General features: G+C 45.5%; 1 protein-coding gene and 1 pseudogene across 4 annotated transcripts; one reads left to right on the top strand and one right to left on the bottom strand.

Moving 5' to 3' along the window:
* The first annotated feature begins 3,215 nt into the window (after positions 1–3,215).
* Positions 3,216–24,664, top strand: IDNK (IDNK gluconokinase). Of its 4 annotated transcripts, none has more exons than XM_028122270.2 (6): positions 3,216–3,340; positions 10,413–10,443; positions 10,831–10,917; positions 15,752–15,795; positions 17,678–17,813; positions 23,583–24,664. In XM_028122270.2, exons 1-6 carry the CDS (start codon positions 3,291–3,293, stop codon positions 23,586–23,588), a joined length of 354 nt encoding a protein of 117 aa, XP_027978071.1. In that variant the 5' UTR covers positions 3,216–3,290; the 3' UTR covers positions 23,589–24,664. The 4 variants fall into 4 exon arrangements, with proteins under 4 accessions (XP_027978071.1, XP_087875255.1, XP_027978068.1 ...); XM_088019129.1 differs by lacking the exon at positions 23,583–24,664 and adding an exon at positions 11,193–11,294 and having other exon boundaries at positions 17,678–18,361; XM_028122267.2 differs by lacking the exon at positions 23,583–24,664 and having other exon boundaries at positions 17,678–18,371.
* On the bottom strand, positions 8,004–8,753 carry LOC114223343 (tRNA-splicing ligase complex subunit RTRAF pseudogene; annotated as a pseudogene).
* Positions 24,665–26,151: the final 1,487 nt, after the last annotated feature.

The following is a 26,151-nucleotide window of genomic DNA, read 5'->3' on the forward strand; positions in this document are numbered from 1 at the left end:
AGTTTGTCATTTTCTGTAAAGAAGCCAGCTGGGATTTTGATGGAGATTGCACTGAATCTGTAAATCAATGTGGGGGTATTTCTATCTCAAAAATATTATGTCTTCCAAACCATGAAAAGGAGATGCCTTTCCATTTACTTAGGTCTTTAATTTTTTAAATAATGTCTTATAGTTTTCAGAGTACAAGTTCTATACTTATTTTATTTAAAATTTCCCCTCATTATTTTGCTGTTTTTGATGCTATTTTAAATTTTAATTTCACTTTCAGATTGTTTATTGCTAAGGGTATAGAAATACAATTGATTTTTGTATGTTGATCTTATAGCCTTTGACCTTGCTGAACAAATTTATTAACTTTAATAGATTCATCATGCATTCTTTAGATTTTCTCTATTACAAAATCATATCATCTGGAATTATAGTTTTACTAATTCCTTTCCAATCTGTATGCCTTTGTTTTTCTTGTCCTACTGTGATGTCTAGAACCTCTAGTAGAATGTTGAATGACAGTAGTGAAAGCAGACATCCTTGCCTGTTCCTCATCCTAGGGGAAACATTCAGTAGGATGTTAGCCATGGGGCTCCATAAATGCTCTTTGTCAGGTTGAGAATTTTGTATTCCTAGTTCGTGGAGTATTTTGATTGTGAAGACATGTCAAATTTTGTCCGAAGGTTTTTACTGCATCTACTGAGATAACAGAAATCATTTTGCCTTTGTGTAAACCTTGTTCTGGGCCTGTCAAGTGACCCTTCTTAGTTATGAAGATGTGAAGCAAGTACACGGCATTATCTCCAGGAGGGCATGTAACAAGCTCTTTGGGGGATTAGCCATGATCCTGGATTTGGTCTGTGGAGTTCTCCCATGCATCTATTTGTTTTTTGTTTGTTTTAAATATTTTATTTATTTATTTGAAGGAGAGAGAGAGAACATGCTGGGGGGGTGGTAAGGGGCAGAGGGAGAGAGAGAAGCAGGCTCCCCACCGACTGACAAGGGGCTTGATCCCAGGACCCTGGGATCATGACCTGAGCCAAAGGCAGATGCTTAACCGGCTGAGCCACCCAGGCGCCCCTGACATGCATCTATTTGAATTCCCAAAATTGAATCAGTATCAAGGACTCTTCTAGAACAGAAGAGATACAGATGTCACCTCTTAATGAGATATGTTGGATTTGTAAGGCATCTTTTATGGGAATATCTACCCAACAAAAAGGTGAAATTCAGCTCTCAAGGCCCCTCTGAGTTCTGCCCTGGAAGCAAGCGCAGGATTATTTCACTGACTTGAGAGCAGAAATGCTGGGTATCTTTCCTTTGCCCCAGCAGATAACTCTACACCTTTCTCTTCCCTGCTCTGTGCCTGGGAGATGGGCACAGAGCCCATGAATGAGCCAACTCAACAGACTCCCTAACTCTGCCTTCCAATTAGGTTTGGACAGTGGGGTTTTGTCACTAGCAGAAGACCAGAAGGCAAGAGAAGGGGAGGGGAGGTCCTTTATTCTCCTGGTTTCCTCCTTTGGGCCAACAAGAGGCATCTCTGTCTTTCTCTTCCTAAGGCTTTTTTTCCTGTCAGTTACTGGAAACGATACTGCCCCTTGATGCTTTAACTGACCCTACCCGCATCTCTGTAAACAGTCCCTTTGTTAAACCCTTTTCAAACAACCTAACTTGAGTGTACTGATTCCTGCTACCACCCTGACAGGTAAAGCAAATTTGAGGTTCTTGAACATATCTTGAGAGGGAAATCTGGGGAGAAAAACCATACTTTCTGCTACTCATTGTGTTTTGAACTTTGAAAGAAATGTGAACTTTATTATTATTATTACTATTATTATTATTATTATTATTATTATTATTATTATTATTTTGCCCAAGCCAAAAAGCAGAGCACAAGTTACAGCATTTGCTTGCATCTATTCCCCACCTACCTGGCAGCATCCGGAGGGTAGTATTCATATTTGGAGTCCTGGGGACGGTAGATGTTCAAGATACGTTCATCAGCCATAACTGAATTGTAAGACCTTAGGCAGGTCACCTCCTCTCCAGGTCTCAACTTCTTCATCTGTAAATGCATAACCAGGAACACCCACTCCGGCTAAGCAGGAATAAAACAAAGTTAGTACAGGGCTAATTGAAATACTCATTAGATAAGTGCTTTATGTCAGCTTTATTGTTTTCGAGGACACAGTAATTAGTATGAACTTGGGTAACAAGGGAGGTTGGGCAGAATGTCATTGGAAGTGCTTTTAATCAAATATTTTAAATGACACATAATTAACACACTGTTCTAAAGTAAATGGGCCCTTCAAAGGGATAGTCGTTCCCCTTAAGTAATTTACCGGAGAACAGGAGCCAGATTAAATAGCAGAGCCATACAGCCACAACATGTGCCACTATGGTCCAATCCATATGGGACACCAAAAGATGTCCGCCTCCTATTCTTGTAACAAAACGCCAGGTTACGATAGGCTGTCTACATCATGATCCCAATTTCATAAAGTATTCATACCCACCTGTCTATACGGGAGGAGGGATCATTTTAAGAATGGATGTTTACACTTATTATGATGAAAACCAAATAATAAAATGATTCTTTTAAAAAGGAATGGATGTTTTTTGCTGCATGGCGTGTGAATTTATTTTCTGCTTATTCTTTCTACAATTAAAAAAAAATAAGAGCGGGCGCCTGGGTGGCTCAGTTGGTTAAGCGACTGCCTTCGGCTCAGGTCATGATCCTGGAGTCCCGGGACCGAGTCCCACATCGGGCTCCCTGCTCAGCAGGGAGTCTGTTTCTCCCTCTGACCCTCCCCCTTCTCCTGCTGTCTATCTCTCATTCTCTCTCTCTCAAATAAATAAATGATATCTTAAAAAAAGAATAAGAGCTACTTTCGTTGGTGGAGGAGGACGAGGGCGAGGCTCCCCTGCACGGGTCTGGGGGAAGAGGACAGTAGGCGGAGAAGAGCTGAGGGCTGGCTGCACTTCCCCGCCACTGCAGGGAACGGGGCGGGGCGCGGAGCGGGGGGGGGGGGGGGCGGGGGGGCGGGGCGCGGAGCGGGGGGGGGCGGGGGGGCGGGGCGCGGAGCGGGGGGGGCGGGGGGGCGGGGCGCGGAGCGGGGGGGGCGGGGGGGGCGGGGCGCGGAGCGGGGGGGGCGGGGGGGCGGGGCGCGGAGCGGGGGGGCGGGGCGCGCGCGCGTGGGCGGGGCAGCGCAGCGCAGCGGGGGCGGAGCTGTGCAGCTCTCCCGCCCCTCGGTAGTCCGTGGCGGGGAAGGCGGCGGGAAGGAGCCGGACTCTGTGTCATGGCGGCGCCGGGCGCGCTGCTGGTGATGGGCGTGAGCGGCTCGGGGAAGTAGGTCTGGGAGGGCGGAGGGTCGCGGGGGGCACACTGGAGGAGGCGGCGCGCGCGGCGAAGGCCGGAGCCGTCACCGTTCCGGGCCCGCGGGGTACGCAGGGTTCTGGGGAACCTCCAGCTTCCCTTTGCAGATGAGGAAGCTGAGGCCCGGGGCACCTGCCCGCCCCGGGGCGCCGAGACCCGGGTTCTCCATCGATACCCCGAGAGGCTCTAGCGAAAGCCCTTTGTGAAGAGGCGCCTGCTGGGGCGCCGCCCGCGGTGGCTCCGGCGGTCACTAGGGCCGGTGTTTGGGAGTCTCTTGTCAGAACGCGGTGGCAGGGTGCGAGGCCCAAAGCACAGGGGCAAACCTCGTCCCAGTCTCCCACAGACCTGTCAGGCTGGGCAGAGCGGCAGCTCCCTCCTGCGAGGTGCCGGACTTTCGTGATGAGTTCACCTGCTGGTCTGTTTTCTCTGGGCTGCGATCAGGGTTTATCAGCTTTACCTGGAACGAGTCAGTGTTAATAAGGAGTCACAAAACCCCCTAAGGATTTGCAAGGAGGAACAACGGATGCCACAAAGCCTCTGCCCAGCCCAGTCTGGCCAACTTGGGGGCTGGGAGCTAGACTTTGGCTTCCTGATTAGACCAAACTAACTGTGCTCTTTACCGGAAAAGGCAGCTACGGCAGCATTCCGCCACAGGCGGCAAAAGACAGATCTGAATCAAGTGAAATATCATAACTTCAAAGGCCTATAGTACCCTTCTAGAATTTTCTGAACCACGAACTGCTTGTGTGGTCAAGTATATATTAAAGACTCTTTCTTGCTCCAGGTAGGAAAGTTTAGGTTTTCAAAATTGTGGCATTTTTAGCCTCACCTCTTGAGAAATTAAAATAATTTGGGGAGTCTTGGAATAAAAGTAACATAAAACATGGAGCCTGAAAATCCTTAGCTGTTGCATGAGTTGAAGAAGTTGAGTGTAAGACTGCTTCTATGGTGTGATGTAGTGGATGTCAAGAGCCCAGGGTCTTGGTTCTGCTGCTGTTGCCTGCTTGTGTGAGCTTGGACAATTCATGTACCCCTCTGCGCCTTGGATCAGATGGGGGGGGGGTCTGAACCATATTCTTTATATGGTTATGATATTCATGCGTTCAGTAATTATTTATAGAGCTTGATCCTGACTCCATGTCACTGATATATAATGAATAGGACAGATAAAATCCCTGCCCTCAAAAGAGTTTACATTCTAGTATGGGAAACAGACGGGAAGTGAATAAATAACATGTACATAGTGTGGTAGACAGTGGGAGGTGCTCCAAGTGGAAAATAAAGGAGAGTAAGTAGAACAAAGAAGAGCAGGCAGGATGGTGAGGGAAGGTTACTCTGAGGCAGTGGTATCTGAGCAAGACCCACAAGAAGTGAGGGACTATGCCTGGTGGCTAGCTAGGGAAAGGGCAGTATAGGCAAAGGTAATATAGCAAGTGCAAAGGCCCGGAGGCTTTGTTTCATTGTGGATTACCAGGGAAGCTATTGTGCTGAGTAATGGGAGATGAGGTCAGGGAAACAATGAAGGCAAGGAGAAGTCATATGCTGGAGATACTCTGAAGGCAGAACCAGAAAGATGCCTTGATGGACTGGATGTGGGGCATGAGAGAGGGACAAAGTTGTCAAGGATGACTTCGGGATTTTTGGCTTGGGTAACTAAAAGAAGGGAGTTACTACTGACTGATGGGGAAGCAGTAGGCAGGGCAAGTTTGGGGAAAAAAAATAGCAGGAGCTCATGTGGTGGGATGTGGTGAATTGCCTATCAGTCATCTGAGTGGGTTGGTCAAGTGGTTGATTGGATATCCAAGTCAGAGTTCAGGAGAGGAACTTTAGATACAAATGTAGGAATCCTTGGTGCGCAGATATATTTAAAGACATAAGATGTTGACATCACTGAGGGGGTGAGTAAAGATCAAGAAGCTGGCCAAGGACTGAGCCCTGGGCCCTCTGACCATCGCTGACAGACTGAGTAATAAAATGAGAATGATTATATCGATCAAAAGATGTAGCAACATTGAGTTCTTTGGTGACTTTTGTGAGCTCTTGTTAGGGCCTTGCAGGATTTTAAATTATACTCCATAACATTGAGAGAAAAAAAATGTCTCAAGAAAACAACAGTCTCAAACCAGAAAGAATGTAGTTAAACCACTGTTAGAACAACAATGTCAAGCATTTACTCATTTACTGTTTATTGCCTCCCCCTCTCCTACCTGAATGCAAGGGATCTTTTTGTTTACTGCCATGTCTAGAACAATGCCTGGCATGTAGTAGATGCTCAAAAAATATTTGCTGCCTTAATGGATGAATGAACAAATGAATGAACAGAGCTGTTTGAATAGGTGGCAATGTTAGTTTTCTTTATGTTTTAACAGCCTTCATGAATACACCCTCAGCTTCTGGCCTTTTGAATATCTTTTGCATTTAATCTGTGCCCCAGCCAACCACCACCGTCCTACAGTCTATTTCAGTCTCCTTGATCCTGATTTAGACCAACCTGCTTAGAGACCTTTGGGCTCCAGACTGGCTTGTAATGCTTGCTCCAACCAGTCTCCTCTGAGCCGAGCACTGTGCCTGGGGTCCCTGTCTGTGTCCATGTCAGGTCCTGCTGTTCTCTAGTTCAGGAGCTTTGGATAAGCAGCAGACAGGGGCTTTTCCTTTTCCTTCAGTCTCCTCCCTGCCAGTCTACACCCAAATTTGGTTAGCTCTTTTTTTTCTTTTGTTTTATCAGTACTTTTTATTATTTTTTATTTTTTTGGTATTAACATATAATGTATTTGTTTTAGGGGTACAGGTCTGTGATTCATCAGCCTCATACAATTCACAGTGCTCACCATAGCACATACCCTCCCCAATGTCCATCACCCAGCCACCCCATCCCTCCCACCACCCTCCACTCCAGCAACCCTCAGTTTGTTTCCTGAGATTAAGGGTGTCTCATTGTTTGTCTCCCTTTCTGGTTTCGTCTTGTTTCATTTTTCCGTCCCTTCCCCTATGATCCTTTGTTTTGTTTCTCAAATTCCTCATATCAGTGAGATCATATGATAATTGTCCTTCTCTGATTGACTTATTTCGCTTAGCATAAGACCCTCTAGTTCCATCCACGTCGTTGCAAATGGCAAGATTTCTTTCTTTTTGATGGCTGCATAATATTCCATTGTATATATATACACCACATCTTTATCCATTCATCTGTTGATGGACATCTTGGCTCTTTCCATAGTTTGGCGATTGTGGACATTGCTGCTATAAACATTGGGGTGCATGTACCCCTTCAGATCACTACATTTGTATCTTTGGGGTAAATACCCAGTAGTGCAATTGCTGGATTGTATGGTAGCTCTATTTTCAACTGTTTGAGGAACCTCCATACTGTTTTCCAGAGTGGCTGCACCAGCTTGCATTCCCACCAACAGTGTAGGAGGCTTCCCCTTTCTCCGCATCCCCTCCAACATCTGTCATTTCCTGACTTGTTAATTTTAGCCATTCTGACTGGTGTGAGGTGGTATCTCATTGAGGTTTTGATTTGGATTTCCCTGATGCCGAGCGATGTTGAGGACTTTTTCATGTGTCTGTTGGCCATTTGGATGTCTTTGCAGAAATGTCTGTTTGTGTCTTCTGCCCATTTCTTGATTGAATTACTTGTTCTCTGGGTGTTGAGTTTGATAAGTTTTTTATAGATTTTGGATACTAGCCCTTTATGTGATAGGTCATTTGCAAATATCTTCTCCCATTCTGTCGGTTGTCTTTGGTTTTGTTAACTGTTTCCTTTGCTGTGCAAAAGCTTTTTATCTTGATGAAGTCCCAACGGTTCATTTTTGCCCTTGCTTCCCTTGCCTTTGGTGATGTTTCTAGGAAGAAGTTACTGCGGCTGAGGTCGAAGAGGTTGCTCCTGTGTTCTCCTCTAGGATTTTTTTTTAAAGTAACAATTTTAATTGCTGCTTATTAAAGCAATTTTTATAAACATTTCTATCATATTTAAAAAGTCAAGTTCATTCAACTAAGAACCAATTAGAATATGTGACAACCCTAAATCTAATTTTTTAAATCTAATTTTCTGGCCAAGAAATTACAGCAAGGTTGTCTGTATAAAGACACAATCCTACAGACCCTAAGCCTTGACCTAGAGAAGGCTATGCACAGCTGGTGGGGGAAAAACAACTTATAGTTTTCCAGCGAAAGTTCTAAATTTTGTTTTTGTTTTTTTAATCTCTGCATCACTGCATTTCTATTTATATTAACAGGTGCTAGAATGTTTCAATTTGTATCTTCTGATTCTGCAAGTCCCTCTGTAGTTAGGTACAGAAGTTAGTACATTTATAAATACCAGAGATGTAACACTTCTCAAATTTTCTAGATTACTCCAATAAAATATTTTAAGTTTTCCTATGATTTGAGTATCTGTATTGTCTCTGTAACAAAGCTGGGGGTCGGCATTATAGATACATAAACATAACAGTAAAAAAAAATCCACTTTCCTGAACTTGATTAAAGAAAAAGCAATGATGGTAAATCTCGAGAACATAGTCAATTTTCTAGGATTCTTCCTTTGAAAATGTGACATTTGATTTCCAAACACATGCCAGAGCGTACATGGTTCCCAGTTGTACTAAGTAGGTGAGAAGCTGAAATCCTAAGATGTTCATCTTCCAACTTTCCCCAGTCTGTGGTCTGTCTTTGGATCAGCAATAATTGCCTCAACAGCTACTATGGCTTCATTAATTTTTGTCTGTAGCTCTCTGAGCTCTTCTATATGCAGCGATCGCAGAATTTGAGCACCTTCATTAAGAACTGCATCTCCTGTGTCAAAACCAAGAATATGTTTGTCTAAAGCAACAGGCAAGCCCTCTTTCGTTTGATTTGCTTTAGCAACTGCATCCTAGGTCAGGTCCTCCTGGACCAAAATGCAAATTGCCTTAAGCATTACCAGGTAATCATCATGACGCTGAATCTGAAGAAGGTTAGTCAAAGCCATTACACTAGCCTTAAAATCAAGATTATTTACATCCAAGTTGATCAATGACTCTGCATTTTTAGCTGCACTGTCAGCATTTTTTGTATTATCAGGTACCAAGTCCTTGTATTTTTCAGCTTTATCTCCATATTCAAGTCTAACAGCTAAACCAAGAAGCCAGTCAATTCCTTCTTGTCAATCTTGAATCTTGAAAGAACAGTTAACACCTTTGAGATACTTTTCAAAGAACTTGGGCCAGTCACTGCTGTGGATGTTTCTTAAATTACCTCTGTCTTCAATCTTGTGGTGTCTGATTTTCTGGTCTTCAAGCCAGAAACAATAAAGTTTCTAAATTCTGTTTCTAAATTCTGTTTCATCTTTGCAGTTGAAGCCAGCCAGGTTGTGGTAGTCGAGGGCCGACAGCTTGAGTTGGAACATGGTCCCCACGTCTCTCTAGGATTTTGATGGATTCCTGTCTCCCATTTAGGTCTTTCATCCATTTTGAGTCTATTTTTGTGTGTGGTGTAAGGAAATGGTCCAGTTTCATTCTTCTGCATGTGGCTGTCCAATTTTCCCAGCACCATTTGTTGAAGAGACTGTCTTTTTTCCATTGGACGTTCTTTCCTGCTTTGTCGAAGATTAGTGGACCATAGAGTTGAGGGTCCACTTCTGGGCTCTCGATTCTGTTCCATTGATCCAGGTGTCTGTTTTTGTGCCAGTACCATACTGTCTTGATGATGACGGCTTTGTAATAGAGCTGGAAGTCCGGGATTGTGATGCCACCAGCTTTGCTTTTCTTTTTCAACATTCTTCTGGCTATTCGGGGTCTTTTCTGTTTCCACACAAATTTTAGGATAAGTTGTTCCATTTCTTTGAAAAAAGTGGATGGTATTTTGATAGGGATTGCCTTAAATGTGTAGATTGCTCTAGGTAGCATAGACATTTTCACAATATTTGTTCTTCCAATTCATGAGCATGGAACGTTTTTCCATCTTTTTGTGTCTTCCTCAATTTCTTTCATGAGTATTCTATAGCTCTTTTAAATTGTGAGTGGTGCCTGATGTGTCCATCCCTGGCTCATCTGTCTTCAGTGTACTTTCTGTCATGCACAACTCTGGCTTCCCCAGCCGTGGAGTTCATCACCAGTAGGCTGCAGTATGTCTCCCTTTGCAAACTTCAGCACAGTGAACCTAATGGGAGAAGTTACAGTCCTCTGCAATCCTTTGGTTACATCAGGGAGCAGGTCTCAGTTGGGTACACGTGTGTCTTTAATGGCTAGCTCCCTGAGACCTTCTTCACAAAAGAGAGGACCCTTGAATCCAGCTAGAATGTAAGCAGGGTTTTATTTTCATTATTTTCATATCCTGGGGACTAGCAGGTGCTCAGTATTGGCTGAGTGAAATAAGTAGGGAGTGGATACATGTCGCTCAGTTCCCCCATTTTGCAGGTGAGAAAACAGGGGTAGAGAGAAAGGTGACTTGCATGGAAGCACGTGGCCAGCTGTTAGGTGCTGAGACCCAAGCCCTTCTTCCCAAGAGTGCTGCTTGCTAGGGGAGCAGAAGGTCCTTACCACACGCACCGCACAGAGGGCATTTCCCTCCCAGACTGACTTCTCATTCCGAATCTTATTTTATTCTTTAAGAGTATGTCTCTGTTAAACCCCAAACAAGGTGTCAATGCTTTTATGAGCTCCTTGAGCCTTGCGCTGGGAGGTTAAACCCCCTGTTGGACCCCTCCTTCCAGTACCCTCCATAAAAGCTCATCTCTATTCAGCATTTTTTTTGCAAAATATAATTATCTCTAGAATGGGGAACAAAAAACTTCAGAAAGAACTTCAGGAGTTTAATGAGATCTTATATATTGCTTTTTGGAAAAGAAAATTAGTGGAACTTGGTAACTGTTTAAATTCCTGGAGAACGCTAACATCATGCTCTGGACTCCAGGGCCGAGAGCATTACTGTCACTGCTTCAATATCATGAAATTACTGGGTTTCACCATGGCAGGATGGCTGTCTGTCTCCCAGGGCACCCCGCATGGTAGGAGGCACGCACAGGTTGGGAAGGGCACTCACTTGAACCTCTGTGTCCTCTCCACAGATCGACCGTGGGCGCCCTGCTGGCATCTGAGGTAACCTGTTCTAATGCCTCCCAATGGTGAGACCTATTGCGCTGTCTCTTTGCTTCTCCCCCTTCGGCACCCCTTCCTCTGGCCCATCGTGGTTTGTAAAACTCACCACGGACGTGGCTTGTGAAGCCCAATGGAGCAATCTTGGTTTTCTCCTTGGTGATCACCAAGAGTGATGAATGAAAGGAGCAGCAACCCAGTGAGCAGGGATAGTGATGTGGCATCACAGCCTCCCTACTTCTTCGTGGGGGGTGGGGGGTGGGAGTGGGGGAAGGGGGGCCACCGGGGGAGGGGAAGGCGGGGGTGGTCCTCGGGCTGCCCATTTCCACACCTGCCTGGTAGTATCAGTAATGGTGGTTGTCACATACACCCTTTCCTTTGTTCTTAAAGCTGGGATGGAAATTCTACGATGCGGACGACTATCACCCAGAGGAAAACCGAATGAAGATGGGAAAAGGGATCCCGCTGAAGGACCAGGTAACATTTGCCGTACGCTCCAGCCAGGAGCCGCAGGCGGAGCTCTCGCAGCACGTGGTGGAGGAGAGTTCGGGCCAGGAGGGACTATGCCTCCAAAGCCAGGTGCCCGGGGTCCTGCACGTGGTCAGCTCTGGCCCTGAACTTCTCTCTGAACGCAGAGCTAGGCAGGATCCCACCCCACCCCTGCTTGGGCAGGGTCTGCCAGGACACTTTGTTACAGGCTTTTAAGCTGCAGGATGTTAATTCCCCAGGTTCTACCTTCATCTCCTCCCCAGGCCTTTGAGCTCCACTGGCACCAGACTTGCAACCACCCCGAAGCCAGAGGGATTGTTACAAATTCAAATCGCGCCCTCTGGAAGCTTCCCATCCATCTCAGGGTCAAGACCAAACAGCTGTGCGCCTCAACATGCCCCGCTCCAGTCTCTTCGGGTGCTGTGCCCGCTCTCCCTCTCCACCAGAGCCCCCCTGGCCCCTGTCAGTCACTCCTGCTACCTTGCTCTGCCCCACAGGACCTTTGCACCTGCTGTTCCCACTGTCTGAAATGCACTTCTGTCCCTCTTCGTTAACCCTGCTCCTGTTCACAGCTCAGCTCTCGTGCCACTTCTTCAGGGAAGCCCTCCTGGATCTACTGAAGTAAAACCTCCTGTAATAAACTCTCATAGTACCACGGCCCACCCGGCCCGGGGCCCGGTTGCAAGTTGGCACTATTTATCTCTGCAACTAGATTTTACTTCTGAAAGGGCTAGGACTGTGGCCTTTCTCTTGACCATTATATACCCCCAGGGCTGGCCACACAGTAAATGTTGGAAGATACCTGTGACTCAGTGGTAAGGGAAGGAATGAATAGCACCTCATTCCTTTATGCAACGTCATGAGGCCATTTCCTAAGGGTCCCTCCCAAAGCAGAGGTGCAAACTGGACTCGCTGGTGTAACTCACTGTAGCCCAGGAGAAATGTGAGGGCTGGGACCCCAGCCAGGCTCACAGGCCAGGGTGTCCAAAGGGCAGGAACAGAGTGGAACTGGCCAAAGACCAACGCTGTGGTTTCCACTTCCAGAGACCTTGGCCCCAGCTGTGCTGCCGCTAGCTCACTCTCTTCCCTTTGTCCTGCCCCAAGGGACTGGAGTCCCTCACCGTCACTAGGTCTAATTCTAGGGACTCTGAGTGTACACTTCTGTTTCAGGGAGTATGGCTTGAGGTGGCCAAGATTCAGACTTTGAACCATCAAAATTAAGTTTGCGACATTTGACTTTAGAAGATAGGAGGAGGGAACCATAAAAGAGATACAGAATAGTAAGTGGAGCATAATAATGACATTATACTAGTGATAAAGACATAGTGCAGATAACCTGGCTCCACCACTAAGCTTGTGTGGCCTTTGGCAAATGGCTTAGTCTCTCCATGCCTCATTTTCCTCCTGTGAAGTAGGGATGGTAACAGGACCCATTTCATTGGGTTCTTGGGAGGATTAAATGAGATACCACTAAAAATATGCACAGTGAAGCACCCAAAGCATTCTGTAAATATCACTTATTATTGTTGCTAATGTATCTATATGTTCATGTTATGCATAACATAAACCATTTCTACCGAGTGTGTAAAATGTGACCATGCCAGTGTTATTTTTCTCCTTGGTGAGTGCAAATAAAAGTTAAAGAACTAAGTACAGCAATCCAAATGGATGGATTTTTTTAAAATGGTATTTAAACATCCTCCTGTTCACAAGCGAGGCTTGCTAAGTGGGCAGCCTGGATGGGGGGAGGAGTAGAGTTCAGAAGAGGAATTTATTGTACGGAGGAAAAGGTTATTGGTTACTGGAAGAAACACAATGAGTCACTAAATATATTTAGGAGAAACTGTACAAGTTAGCCACGCTTTAGACTTTCTCTCTTCCAGGGAGAGAAAGAGCTAGAATGGCAGATGGTTGACATTCCTGAGAGCTCAGCTAAGAGTGAAGGTGTGGGTCACAGCTGGGCTGGCGGGGGTGGGAGGGTGGGGAGGGTGGAGAGCGGCTCCTGGCCACCCTAGCAACCAGTCCCGCCCCCGTGACCCTGTGAGGAGGACCCATGGGAAAGCCTGAGCAGAGGTCCCCTCTCCTCTGGGGAAGGCTTGGGGAGGGTTCTGTGCTCGGGCTGAGGTTTGAAGAGAGAGAATCTGTGTTGAATATTCCAAGGGCTCCTTCAGGCTATTTAAATGGAAATGAATACAAAATAAACTGTAAACTCCAGTTCTCGGGGTTACACTGCCCAAGTGTTCAGTAGCCACACGCGGCCCGGGGCTACCACCCAGATGGCGCAGAGAACACTTCCCTCATGACAGAAAGCTCTAGTGGACAGCGCTGGCCTAGACAGACATGCCCCCCAGGCTGTGACAGGATGTTATTAGTGTGATGATGCTGGTGCTGATAAAGGAGCTGCAAGCTGCCAGTGCCGCCCCCCCCCCCCCAGGTCCATGCTTTCCCAGCAGTCTGCAGTGACACTGAAGCAGAGTTCAAAGTCTGTTAAATGAGGGGATTTTTGAGAAAAATTTTCCTGATTATAAATGTAACACTTGCCCTGTATAGAAAATTTGGAAAGTAAAGTACTGGAAAATGTTTTTACAGAATATATCACTCTTGGTTTTTTGTTTTTTTTTTTAAAGATTTTATTTATTATTTATTTGAGAGAGAGAAAATGAGAGAGAGAGAGCACGAGAGGGAACAGGGTCAGAGGGAGAAGCAGACTCCCTGCTGAGCAGGGAGCCCGATGTGGGACTCGATCCCGGGACTCCAGGATCATGGCCTGAGCCGAAGGCAGTCGCTTAACCAACTGAGCCACCCAGGCGCCCCACTCTTAGTTTTATCTTTCAAAAAATACCTACGAATTTTGGAGTTTGAATTTTGGAGTTTTTTTCCTATCTTTTTTGGGGTATGTATACTTTTCACATGTGTTATTTTCTCTGTGGTCTCAAGTTCATTTTCGTCCCTGGTAAACACCGGTCCCTGGCCGCTGCTCTTCCCCACCCGCTCCTTCCTTCCGCTCCGTCCACCTCCCCCAGTAGCGCTGGGCCTAATCAGGCTCCTGAGTTGTTCCTCTGAGCTCCAACTCCCCTTCTCCCTTTAACCACCATCTCCTTCCAGGAGACACCTCATGTCTCTAGATGTTTCCATCACATCACCAAAACCACAGGCCCAGGAATCTTTCCCTGTCCTCTTGATGTTCGGATTGAACTCCTGCTAGAACATTCTAGCAGATGTTGTGCCCACTACCTCCAAGCACTGGGCTGGGGGCAGGGGACACCATCAGAAACGAGATGACCTTGAATGTCAGACCCAGCAGGCAGAGATGCTCATTTGGGTTATGCTGTTTCCTCTTCTCTTTCCCCTAAGACTCTGTGTGTTTGACTTTCATAGTAACTACTCAGAGTTGAGTGAATTGGCTCTAATATCTCCTTTTCTTTCCAATTTCTGCTTTTGTGAAGAGGGGATCTCAAATCACTCCCTTTCACCACAAATGTGAACACAAAATTTGAGCTCATGCCTCCAAGTCCTACTTAATACCCTTACAGTAAAGCCCAACCTTCTTATCAGTCACTCAAGTTCTTGACCACCAGTCAAGACGGTTTCTCCCGATCTTCCTCACCGCCAACTCCCACACCTCCTGCTCACCAGGGCTAAGAAGCATCTGCTTCAGCCATTTACTCAAGAGTGTCTGTACACTATCTTTAATACTCCCAGTCTTGGATTATGCCCTTCCCTCTACTTTTGTACAACAAAAGTGCTGTCAACCAAAACTTATGGGATGCCTTTGAAACATTACTTAGAAGGAAATCTATGGGCTCTGGAAGCATTTCTGGAAAAATAACAAGAATAGAGAGTAATGAGCTAAGTGTTCAAGCAGGAAAAAACAATAAACAAAAAGGAAGAATGTAGGAAAAAAACAGAAATGAATGCTGAAATTAATGGAATATAAGCCAAAGAAACTATGTAGGTGATGAGCAGTGCTGTTTAAAAAAAAAAAAAAAAGACAAATCTCTAACAAGACTGATCAAGAGTGGGAAAAAAGCACAATTAAGAGTAGGAATGAAAAGAAGGCTGTGAACAAACTGATGTTTGTATTATTTAAAGACTTAAATTGGACAATTTCTTAGAAAAATATAAATTACTGTGGGAAAATGGGCTTGGATGGCAGTGATCTGGTGGCAGAGCCTATTCTGCGTTTTCCCCCCATATGGAACTAAGACCTTGCTGATGCTGCAGCTGGCTTAAGAATCAGGAGGGTCCAAAGATCTAACTTTATGTGTGGTCTCTTCCTGCTATCTCAGATACCAAAACTGAATCAAGAATAGAAAACCTGAACATAACATAATGCTCATTAAAAAAATTGCATCTGTAATCCAAGCTCTCCCCTCAAAAAAGGCCCCAGGCCCAGATGGTTTTTCAGATGAGTTTTGGTCAGCTTGGACCGCTGGTAACAAAATACCACAGACTGGGGGCTTAACTAAGAGACATTCAGTTCTCACAGTCCTAGAGGCTGTAAGTACCAGATCAGGATGCCAGCATGGGCGGGGTCTTGGTGAGGGCCCTCTCCCTGGCTTGCAGGTGTGTGGGAGAGGAGAGACCACAGCACTGGAGGGCGAGCACACGATAGCTGCCTGGTCTCTTCAGAGGGCGCTAACCCCATCATAATGTCACTGTGCTTAATTGCCCAGAGACTTGACCCCGCAGCCCTGTCATGGCCTACTTCTCAAAACCACTAAGATTTCTCTGGACTTCAACACGATGAACATGATTAACTGTGTTTCTTCATAAATAAACAAGACCTGGGAAAGTAACTTTGTGTCTGCTTTAATTTCAGGACAGGATTCCATGGCTCTGCAACTTACATGACATTTTACTAAGGTAAGAGACCTTGGCATAAGCCAGTGAGTAAAGAAAACTTCAGAAAGTAGAGGCAAAAAAAAAAAAAACATTCTTGAAATCACAACTGGCTGATGATAAAGGATCCCAGAAATGGAGGGCACTTCTGTCAAGTAATCAACAGTGATTTACATCAGCCAGAACCCACGTGTAATTTAGCTGAGTTCTGGAAATGAACCTTCTAGACAGCTCCACAGTTATCATCTGGGAATCCTGGTCAGCCAATTGGCCTCCATAAGCCTGTTTCTTCATTTGAAAATAGGGATATGGTTCCTACTCACAGATCACTGTGAGAATTAGTGAGATGGGGCCTGGGGGGCACTCAGAACGGTCTCTAAAACATCGTAAGTGCTGGGAAGGTGGTAACTGAAGCCACCAGTGACTGTTCTAGTCACATCTTTGTCTCCACCTCTTCCCCCCACTTCAAGCTGGGGCAACCGGGGAAGACCTGGGGTCATTTGTAAGTGAACAGATTAACTGGTCACCAGAATTGGGAGTCCCAGTTTGTCTGCTCTGTATCATGCCTCTGAGCAAATGAGGTCCCCTTCACCCATCTGGCGACCTGAACCCTGGGAATCCTGGTTGGGATGTGGAGAAGGGTAAAGAAAAGGCAGGGAATGGCTTATAAATCTTGCTTTCTAAAATGAAGATGACATTTCATATTTTATAAATCTAAAACCATCTGTACCATATGCAATTAGAATATACTTAAGATTAAAGATTCAGTTTACTTTTTCACACCTCACTGACATAGCTGGCAACCCTGTCTTTGCATAGGCTTAGAGTTTAGGGGTTTAGGGTTTTAGGGTTTGAAAACTCCTACCCAACTGGGTCTCTAACATAAGTAGACTCATGAGAGATCAAATACACTGACCTGTGATGTAAGGAGAAATGAAGATGCTCAGGAGAGCAGCAATCAGACATTCAGACCCAGAATAAACAAGTTCTCACCCATGGCCTCTAGGAAGAGCCAGAAGGCTCAGGTACCTACGTTCGTTGCTGATGATACACTCCATCCACTGGATCTCAAGTGTACATTGGCCGTAGATCCAAGGCAGGCGCCTTCAGAATTCTCAGTTCTGAAGCAAACATTCTACCAAGTACCCAAGCCAGGGTTTACCCTTCACCCTTCACCTCTTTACTTGAGTCCCTTCCCAGCCAGAAGATGGCTGCCTCTCCTGACCACGGATGGGGGCACAGAGGGGGCTCACTTACGTGGGCAGTCTCGAGCACACTGGCTTCGCTTCGTGGTGCCTTGTCACTCTGCCTCTACTTCTGGCTCAGGTTTTTTTCTCAGCACATCCCTGGATGCTTCTCTTATCTTGCTCACCTTGACCACAAGAGAGTCTGATACTCCCCTTTCTCCTGCTTTCTCCAGCTGTGCACTGGTAACTTCACCAGACTCCCAGCATAGTGTAGAGTAGGAACGGGGAGAAGCCAGTTGTGAGATTTAAATCACTGAACACCTGTGGAAAACCTGAGCTGAGGTGTGTGTGGCACAGGCACCCGCCAGCAGCCGTGTCCATACTCGGTGGCTGAGGGGCAGAGCTGACACCTTCCAAGCACTTCCTGTGCACTGGGCACCTTGATAAACTGTTCCTCACAACTCTATGGACAGGTGCTCTAAGTAGCCCATTTAACAGATGATGAACTGATGGTCAGGGAGGTATATACCTTGCCCAAGACAGCTCGGTTCACTAGTGGAAGGAGGATCTTTACCTTAAAGCCAGGACTGCCTGACGCTCGACCACCATTTTGTAATGCCTTCCACCAGCAGAGAAGGACCAGAGCCTTCAACCTAGAATCGACACCAGTTACTTCAAAGGTCCTCACTCTTTAGTCCCTCTCCCCCCTTTTTTAACAGAGATATAGCCTCTGGACAGCATGTGGTTCTAGCCTGTTCAGCTCTGAAGAAAGCGTACAGAGACGTCTTAATACGAGGAAAAGAATGTGCACCCCTGCAGTGTGATGAGACGGGGAAGGACAAACAGCCGGCTGAGGTGAAGCTCCTTGTGGTCCATCTGAGTGGGTCATTTGAGGTCATCTCTAGACGTTTACTCAAAAGAAAAGGACATTTTATGCCCCCTGAGTTATTGCAGTCCCAGTTCGATACTTTGGAGCCCCCATCGGCTCCAGAAAATTTCATCCAAATCAGTGTGGACAAAAACCTTTCAGAGATAATTGCTACAGTCATGGAAACTCTAAAATGAGAATATACTGTTTCAGCTCGGGGGTCCAGAACAATCAAGCAGACACCTCTGTCCCATCCCAAACTATGTTCCAGTGTCTTTGCCAATACCATATTCTAAATTCTTGGGGTGAACAAGCCCTAGTGTACTGAGCTATACTTGTCTGGGTGTATTTTTAGGAATTTGTGCTCTGGCACCTGGGGAGGAGACGGGAGGGAGCTTTGAAAGTAAAGCTTCAACAGAAATCCAAATTCCTGTTATCTAAACAGATGACCAGAGGGAATTCTATAATCGATGCTGTAAATCACAACCTTATTCAGAACATCCCTGATCATGTCTGTATTTGAACAAATAAATGAAACCTGGCTATCCTTGGCATCCCCTGGAAATTGGTCCCAGGAGCAGAAACTCGTACAGAATCGACCGCTCACTGATGCGTCACGTCACACCACACGCTTCCTAATCCTCTTTCTTTGGATCATCTCAAGACAAATATGTAAAAAGCACATATAGTTCATGGATATAAAACACTGCAGAGGTGGAACTTCAGTGGATGAAGAATGGGACTCACCCAACTGTCCCCACTCATTTCACGGAGACCCGTGAGACTAGGCTGGTGGCAGCCACCTGCCCTCCTGCTGCTAAAGTTGTCAGCAGAGGACTCTAGACAAGGAGCACCAGAGCCGCTATGGCCTGACATGAAACGAACCTCCCCCCGGGGCAGCAATGGTCCAGGGGCAACTGGGCTGGGTGAGGCTGTGCGGGAGGCTGGAGGCCCTGGTGCGTTCTGGGCCAGCACCGCCTGCGTTTCCGCCCTGCCCCCAGAGGCTCCAGAAAGAAGCATTCTTACCCACCTATCCTAACCTCTGTCCTAGCCCCAGAATGCAGCTATTCTGCAGCGGCACTGATTAGCCCTGCCCAGAAAGTGAGCTTTGGAACCAATCACCCGTTTTTTTTCCCACAAGGGCATGCAGCCTGTCTTGGGAACTACAGATAGAATATGTGCCGGGGTGTCAGGGGAGTGAAAGGGCCCTTCTTGGGTAGGCAGACCTTGCTTAAAACATGAAGCCTCAGATCTTCCTCTCTGCCAGGCGATTTGAGAGGCATCTCCTGCCTGGCTTCAGTCTGCATCACCGCTCAGTACTCGGGGTCCAAGCCCTCAGGTTGGCCAGTCCACAGACTCAGGCTGGCTGAGAGTCACCCCCAGACACAGAGGAAGGACTCAATCAGTCCACTCTCCTCAGTGAGTCTGGACTGGATACTGTGATGGGCACTCTGCAGGGTCTGTGGACCTGTAATGCAACACAAAGCTCTGGTTCTCAGGTGGCTTCCATCAGGGTGGAAGGACAGGGCATCTCACATCCTCTGGCAGAGGCTAGAGTTCTCAGCGAAGGCCGTTGCTCACAAAAAATAACTGATTTTCCACTGGACTGTCACGTAGGACCTGGTGAGAAAGACTGCTTATAAGAGCACAGAAGCTATTATATGCATAAATGAAAATGTTTTTGCAGTTGTAATATACACTGAAATTCCCAAGAGTACCAAAAAGGAACAATTGTATTCTTTTTAAATTTAACCTGGAGTTGTTCACCATGTCAGAAAAATCAAGTGTTTTTTTCTGTCACGAATGTAACACACCTACATCAACCTGTGTTTGTAATTCTTCATTCACAGTGATCAGCCCATAGGCACAAGCACCCAGCTGCTCCACTGTGTTGGTCTAGGGCAACTGTGTCCAAGTGTTACATACTGAAACTCATAGTGTATCAGAAGTTACTCTCCCTTTTTCTCCTTTAGAGGGAAGGTATCATATTTACTATTTGCTGGGGTTTTATTAGACATCAATTTCACTTCTGGAAGTGGGACATCAGAAAATAGTTGTTAAAAATGAAGAGAGGCATTGGATCTCCTGGGGTTGAGAACTACTGCTTAAATCTTCCCAAGATGGACACAGGGAGGCCAACGCGTGCACCAGTACTGCCCTCTGGCGGTCCCGAGGAACACCGCAAGCACAAACCGCTCTCCCAACCCTTGAGACCACCACTTGCAGGCAGCCATGGGTCCTGTCCCTCGGTTGGGGGCAGTGGAAGGCAGCTCCCCACCCAGCCCTGACCATACCCTTGCTCAGGCTCTCTGACCTGTGAAGAAGAGGCAGCTGAGACCTGTTTGCTGTGGCTCAAATAGATGCCAATGATTTTCTCCACCCTGCAAATACCACTTAACCACCCCCTCTGGCAGGAATTCTCCATCTTGCCCCCTACTCCACGGGAGCAAGTGCAGGTTCGACGTTTCCCTTTCCTCTAAGACATCACCTGCCTCATAAAGTTGTGACAACTGAGAGTACACGCACGGTGTGGAGACCACAACCAACACAACGAATGCTAGCTCGTTACGCTTGTCACCCTTGGCATCCGAGGCTGCATGGCCACAGGACAAACTCCCACTCTGCTTTCCCAGCTGTGGAGGAGCTTATGAACCCCTGCTAAGTAGGTGAATCTTAAGTCTTTAGGCTCTAACAGGTCTTCCTTCTTAACCGCTGCCAGCTGCTTCCACGCCAGCCCGGGGGCCTGACCAGACTCGGACATCTGCCGTCTACCAGCGCTGCAATCAGGAGCCGGAAGAGACTGAGCTCCAGGCACAACACTGCTACACAGTCACTGGGTAACCACGGGCAGGGCTAGTGGTGTCCCCACCAGCTGCCTCAAAGTTCCAGAACTGTCAGGCCAGGCCTCTCCGGAGACTGCTCTGATGAGCAAACTATCTTTCAGTGGATGGGACTGCAAGAAGGGAAAAATTAAAACAGGCTGGCCCTAACCAAAGATACCATCAACCAGATTTTAATTTCTGAAACTACCATGCAAGTTTATTCTCCCTTCACTGAATAGCAAATCTGTATGTTCAAAATGATTGAAATTAAAGTATTAACTGTATTATGGGCATTATGAATGCCAACAATTACCAAGGAGTAGAATATTAGACATCCAGCCTACAGGTTGTGTTGGACCTCAATGTAGGGAGGTGTTTTCAACCCTCAACAGAATCCAGGTGTAAAATACAGCCTAGTGCCGATTTCCAGACAATCTTCAATCCCTCCAGTGGAGTTTCCCCCAGTGGCCTTAGATGCTATAGAAACTGAATTTCACTTTCTGGGTTACAGATGGAAAGTCATGGGCCATCCATCACTCAGGAGGACCCAAGACCTAACGTTGAATATCTAACACATAGCTCAACTAAGGATCCAGTCAGATGGTGTGGGGGAAATGCCCCAAAATCATGACAGTCAATGGTAGGACCTGCACATTTGAATGCCCAGGAGACCTAAGCAAAAACAATAATGGTGGGATGTAGCAGACATTAGGGAATGGTGAGGACTATGGCACAATAGAAAATGCATGCATTATCTAAAAAGGGCAGCACTACTCAGCTCCAGATGATGCAGGAACATACCTGCATTATACAGGTTGGGTTTATTGCTCATTGTAACAGAGAACAGACCTTCAGAACCATGGGGGGAATCTCAGTAAGATGTCACAAAAGGACTTATAGTTTTTTTTTTTTTTTAAAGATTTTATTTATTTATTTGAGAGAGAGAGAATGAGAGATAGAGAGCATGAGAGGGAAGAGGGTCAGGGGGAGAAGCAGACTCCCCGCTGAGCAGGGAGCCCGACGTGGGACTCGATCCCAAGACTCCAGGATCATGACCTGAGCCAAAGGCAGTTGCTTAACCAACTGAGCCACCCAGGCGCCCCACAAAAGGACTTGTATTTTGGACACATTAGGTGATTTGAGGGGGGGATTCAAGGAAGCTGTGGAGGAAGTAGGGAATGATTGGGTATCTTAGTAGGGTGAGAGAAATGAACTGAGTGAGGCTAAAAGCGATCATTCATCAAGACATGTCTAGGACAGGGAGGTATTTGGTCATTTTTGTGGAACGGATGACGTTCTTGTTTTTCTCTGTGTGCAGGCACAATTACAAAATGGATCTTTTGACTTTGGTCACAGAGCAGTCTTGTAGCCATGTAGGTATTCTGCGAAATTATTTAGAAGGACAAAGACACCTCACTTTTAGTAGTAGGCCAGCTCCTGGATGCCAGGCACTGCTTTTCTTCCCTCTACTTGTCAGGTATCATTGTCACCAAGGTCTTTTAGGCCTAGATTTGACACATTTATCTTTAGGACACAAAGCAGAGCTCAGAGGGTTTAACCTGAACTTCCATTCTCAAGAAGTGAGAAATTAGTAGGCTTTCCATCTTAAGTAAAGGGTCAGGTTGCAGTAGTTGGTTACACTCTGAGGTCAGAGGGTTGAATAACAGAGAACTAGTAGATTAATCTCTGAGGATCTATACCACTTCCTTCTGTAGTTGGGGCTCCTGTGGTTAACCTTTTAAAAGACTACTGAACTGGTTTCCAAGTAGCTGCACCATTTTACATTCCCACCAGCAATCCTACCAACACTTGTCACTTTCTCTTTGTCGTGACTACAGCCATCCTAGCAGGTGTGAAGTGGCATTTCATTAAGGTTTTGATGGGCATTTCCCTAATGATGGTGCACATCTTCTCATGTGCTTATTTGGCCATTTGCTTATCTTTGGAGAAATGTCTATTCAAATCCTTTGTGCCTTTTTAAATTGGGTTGTTTTTTCCTCTTTTTATTGTTATGTTGTAAGAGTTCTTTATATATCCTGGATACTAGATGCTTAACAGATACATCATCTGCCAATTCTGTGGGGTTTGTTTACTTGTTCAACTTTGAAGCACAGAAGTTAAAGTTTGCTAAAGTCCAACTTATTTTTCATTGGTTACCTATGTTTTTCGTGTCATATCTGAGAAACTACTGCCCAGTCCAAAGTTAAGATTTGCACCTTTGTTTCTTCTGAGAGTTTTATAGTTTTGGCTATTACATTTATGTCCTGGATCCATTCTGAGTTAGTTTTTGAATAAGAATATGAATTGCAACAAGATCCCAGGTTATGTGCACGCACAATGAAGTTGAGAAGCACTGCCTTAAATGACTAATCAATTCCCATTTCCCTTAAAATCCGTGGTTCTAACCTTGGCAGCATATCACAATCACTTCAGCTTTACAAAATCATGCCTGACTTTACTCAAACAGTTCCACTGAGTCTGTGGTGGGCTTATTTTTTAATCTCTTCAGTTGATTCTGATGTGAAGCCAGGGTTGAGAACTACCACCTCTTCACAAATTCTGCATGGATTTCATCCACATGCCTTTGCTAGGCTAGTTTGCAGGTATTGCCTGCCTAATATGTGATATTTGGATTTCCAGCAAAGCCACAGTAAGATTGGGATCGGTGTTCACGGCGACTACAGTACATGAGATTGCAGGCTTAGTGTTTGGATAGGACACAAATCACCCTTCAGTCACTGGAAGATGGAGGTCAGACTGAACGGTAGTATATGCAGGTAGGTCAGGTGGGCCAAGAGCATGGTCTGCAGCTAGCTGTACTTTAACCTCTAGTTACCATGTTCTGTTTGAACCGTTATTTGTCCTCGTTCTTTCTCTTTTTTTTCTTGAAAGAGAGGAATGGAAATGGGTTGACCTCTTGTCTTTCCTTTGCAGGTCTAGGACTGCAGAACCGATTCAGACAGGTCAATGACCTATGCGTAAGAGCTAAACTGGTAAAACTCTTGGAAGAAAAACACAGGAGAAAAATCTTCATGACCTTGGATTTGGCAATGGATTCTTAAATATGCCACCAAAAGCAACAAAAATAAATACATAAAACGGATAAACTGGACTTCATCAAAAATGAAACACTTTGGTGCAAAAAACATTATCAAGAAAGTGAAAGACAACCTACAGAAAAGGGGGAAAATATATGCAAATCATGTTCTGAGATTGAGCCCCTCGTGCTCCACACTCAGTAGGGAGTCTGCTTGAGATTCTCTCTCCCTCTACCCCTCACCCCCACACTTTCTCTCTCAAATAAATAATAAATCTTAAAAAAAAAAGATTCCCTCTCTCTCCCTGTGCCCCTCCCCCCACTTGCTCTCATTCAAATAATAAATAAGTAAATAAAAATAGACAAAGGACTTAAACATTTATACAAAGACAACACACCAATGGCCAATAAAAAAAGCACAAGAAAGGGACGCCTGGGTGGCTCAATCGGTTAAGCCATCTGCCTTCGACTCGGGTCATGATCCCAGGGTCCCAGGATTGAGTTCCGCATCAGGCTCCCTGCTCAGTGAGGAGCCTGCTTCTCCCTCTGCCTGCTACTCCCCCTGCTTGTGCTCTCTCTCGCTAATAAAAAAATAAAATCTTAAAGCGCACAAGAAAAAAATACTCCTCTTCATTAGTCCTTAGGGAAATGGAAGTCAAAACCACAAAGAGATAGCATTTCACACCAGTAGAATGGCTGTAATTTAAAAACGGAAAAGAACTCGTGTTGGCAAGGATGGAGAGAAAACTGGAGCCCGTTCACTGCTGGTGGGAATGAAAGATGGTGCAGCTGTGGAAAACAAGCAGTTTCTGAAAAAGTTAACAATTAAAACTACTATATATGACCCAGCAATTCCACTCTAGGTATGTATCTGAAAGAATCGAGACACAAATGGATACTTACATGCCAATGTTAGAAGCATTATTCGCAACATCCATATGGTGGAAGTGTCCATCAACAGATGAATAAAATGTGGTCTCCCCATACAATGGAGTATTATTTGGCCATGATGAAATCAAGTACTGATACATGCTACAAGCTGGATAAACCTGGAACACATACTAAGTGAAAGAAGCCAGACACAAAAGCCCACATTTTATATAAACCCATTTAAATAAAATACCCAGAACAGACAAATCTGGGCAGAAAGCAGACTAGTGGTTGCCAGGGTTATGGGGGAAATGCTAAGTGACTGCTTAATGGCTACAGGGTTTCCTTTTGGGGTGATGAAGTTCTAGATGATTGTGACGGTTGCACAATACTGAATGTACTTAATACCAGAGAACTATACACTTTAAAACTGTAACATTTTATTGTCTACATTACCACAATTTTTACAAAAAACAACAAAAAAAAAACAATCCACAGGCCCTCCCCACAAAGCAGAGCCTATCTCACTAACCTTATTACTATATGCTAGGACATCCAGACTAGAAGAGAGACTCAGGCAAGTGTACACAGTTCCTTCCACAGTATTCTACAAGTAGGTAAGTTACTACTTCTTCCTGGGAAAAGAATAAACATTGGAGAAGAAAAATATGCTCCTCTAACATTTTTCCCCTCCTGAGATTGTAAGTGTATGGTAGATTAAGATAATTACAAATTATCTGACATTCTACCCATCAAGAAGTGGGGCCTATGACCCTTAAATCTGGCCAAGCTAAGAATGACCATTAAAATATGGGAGAAATGACACTGGACCAATTTGGGGCCCAGATGTTTAAAAAAATGACAGCTTTCATGTGTCATGTTCCATGATCTTGAAACCTACCCACCATGTTGTAAAGAAGCACAAACAGCCCTGTGGAAAGGCCCATGTTGCAGAGGAACTGAAACCCCAACCACACTCCCAGGTGCATGTAGCAATTCCAGAGCCATGTGAGTAAGTTCTCTCGGAAGTAAATACTCCAGACCCAGTCAAGTCCTCCAGCAGTATTCACCAAGCCCTGCCAATACTGCAGGATAGCTTGTTATGAAGCATCAGATAACACAGCACAGTGGAAATTCCCTTCCCTCTCTTGGAGCAGATAATGTGTCTAAACAGCTTACAAAAAAAAAAAATCTAGCTTCAACACAAAGCAAGTATTTCAGCTCTGGTCTTTTGAGGAAAAACTATACTGGGAGCTCTAGTATGTGCCTAGCTGTTTTAAGCATAGAGTGGGGCAAGCACGACACACTGGTGCTGTGATCTGGGGCAGGTTACATTACAACAGGGGGTCTGAAATACAACAAATGTTAACATGTTCAAATTGGAATCATGGTCTGAGCCATGTGCTTCATCACTGTCCAGTTCTGAAAGAAACCTCAACCTCATTCTCCTCAATCTCACCAAAGCAAGAATGGGGGGAGGGGGGTGCTTTTGCTCCATTTCTGAACGGTTGCCTATAAAAAATATTTCAGATGGGCTGGGAAGGTAATACTCCTCCTGCAGGCAAGGAAAGGCAGCTCTGAGGAAAATGGCTGGAG

The sequence above is a fragment of the Eumetopias jubatus genome, unplaced genomic scaffold (assembly GCF_037043125.1).
Source record: "Eumetopias jubatus isolate StellerSeaLion01/CBP00866 unplaced genomic scaffold, mEumJub1_p1.0 scaffold_15, whole genome shotgun sequence".
In the NCBI taxonomy this organism is placed as follows: domain Eukaryota; kingdom Metazoa; phylum Chordata; class Mammalia; order Carnivora; family Otariidae; genus Eumetopias; species Eumetopias jubatus.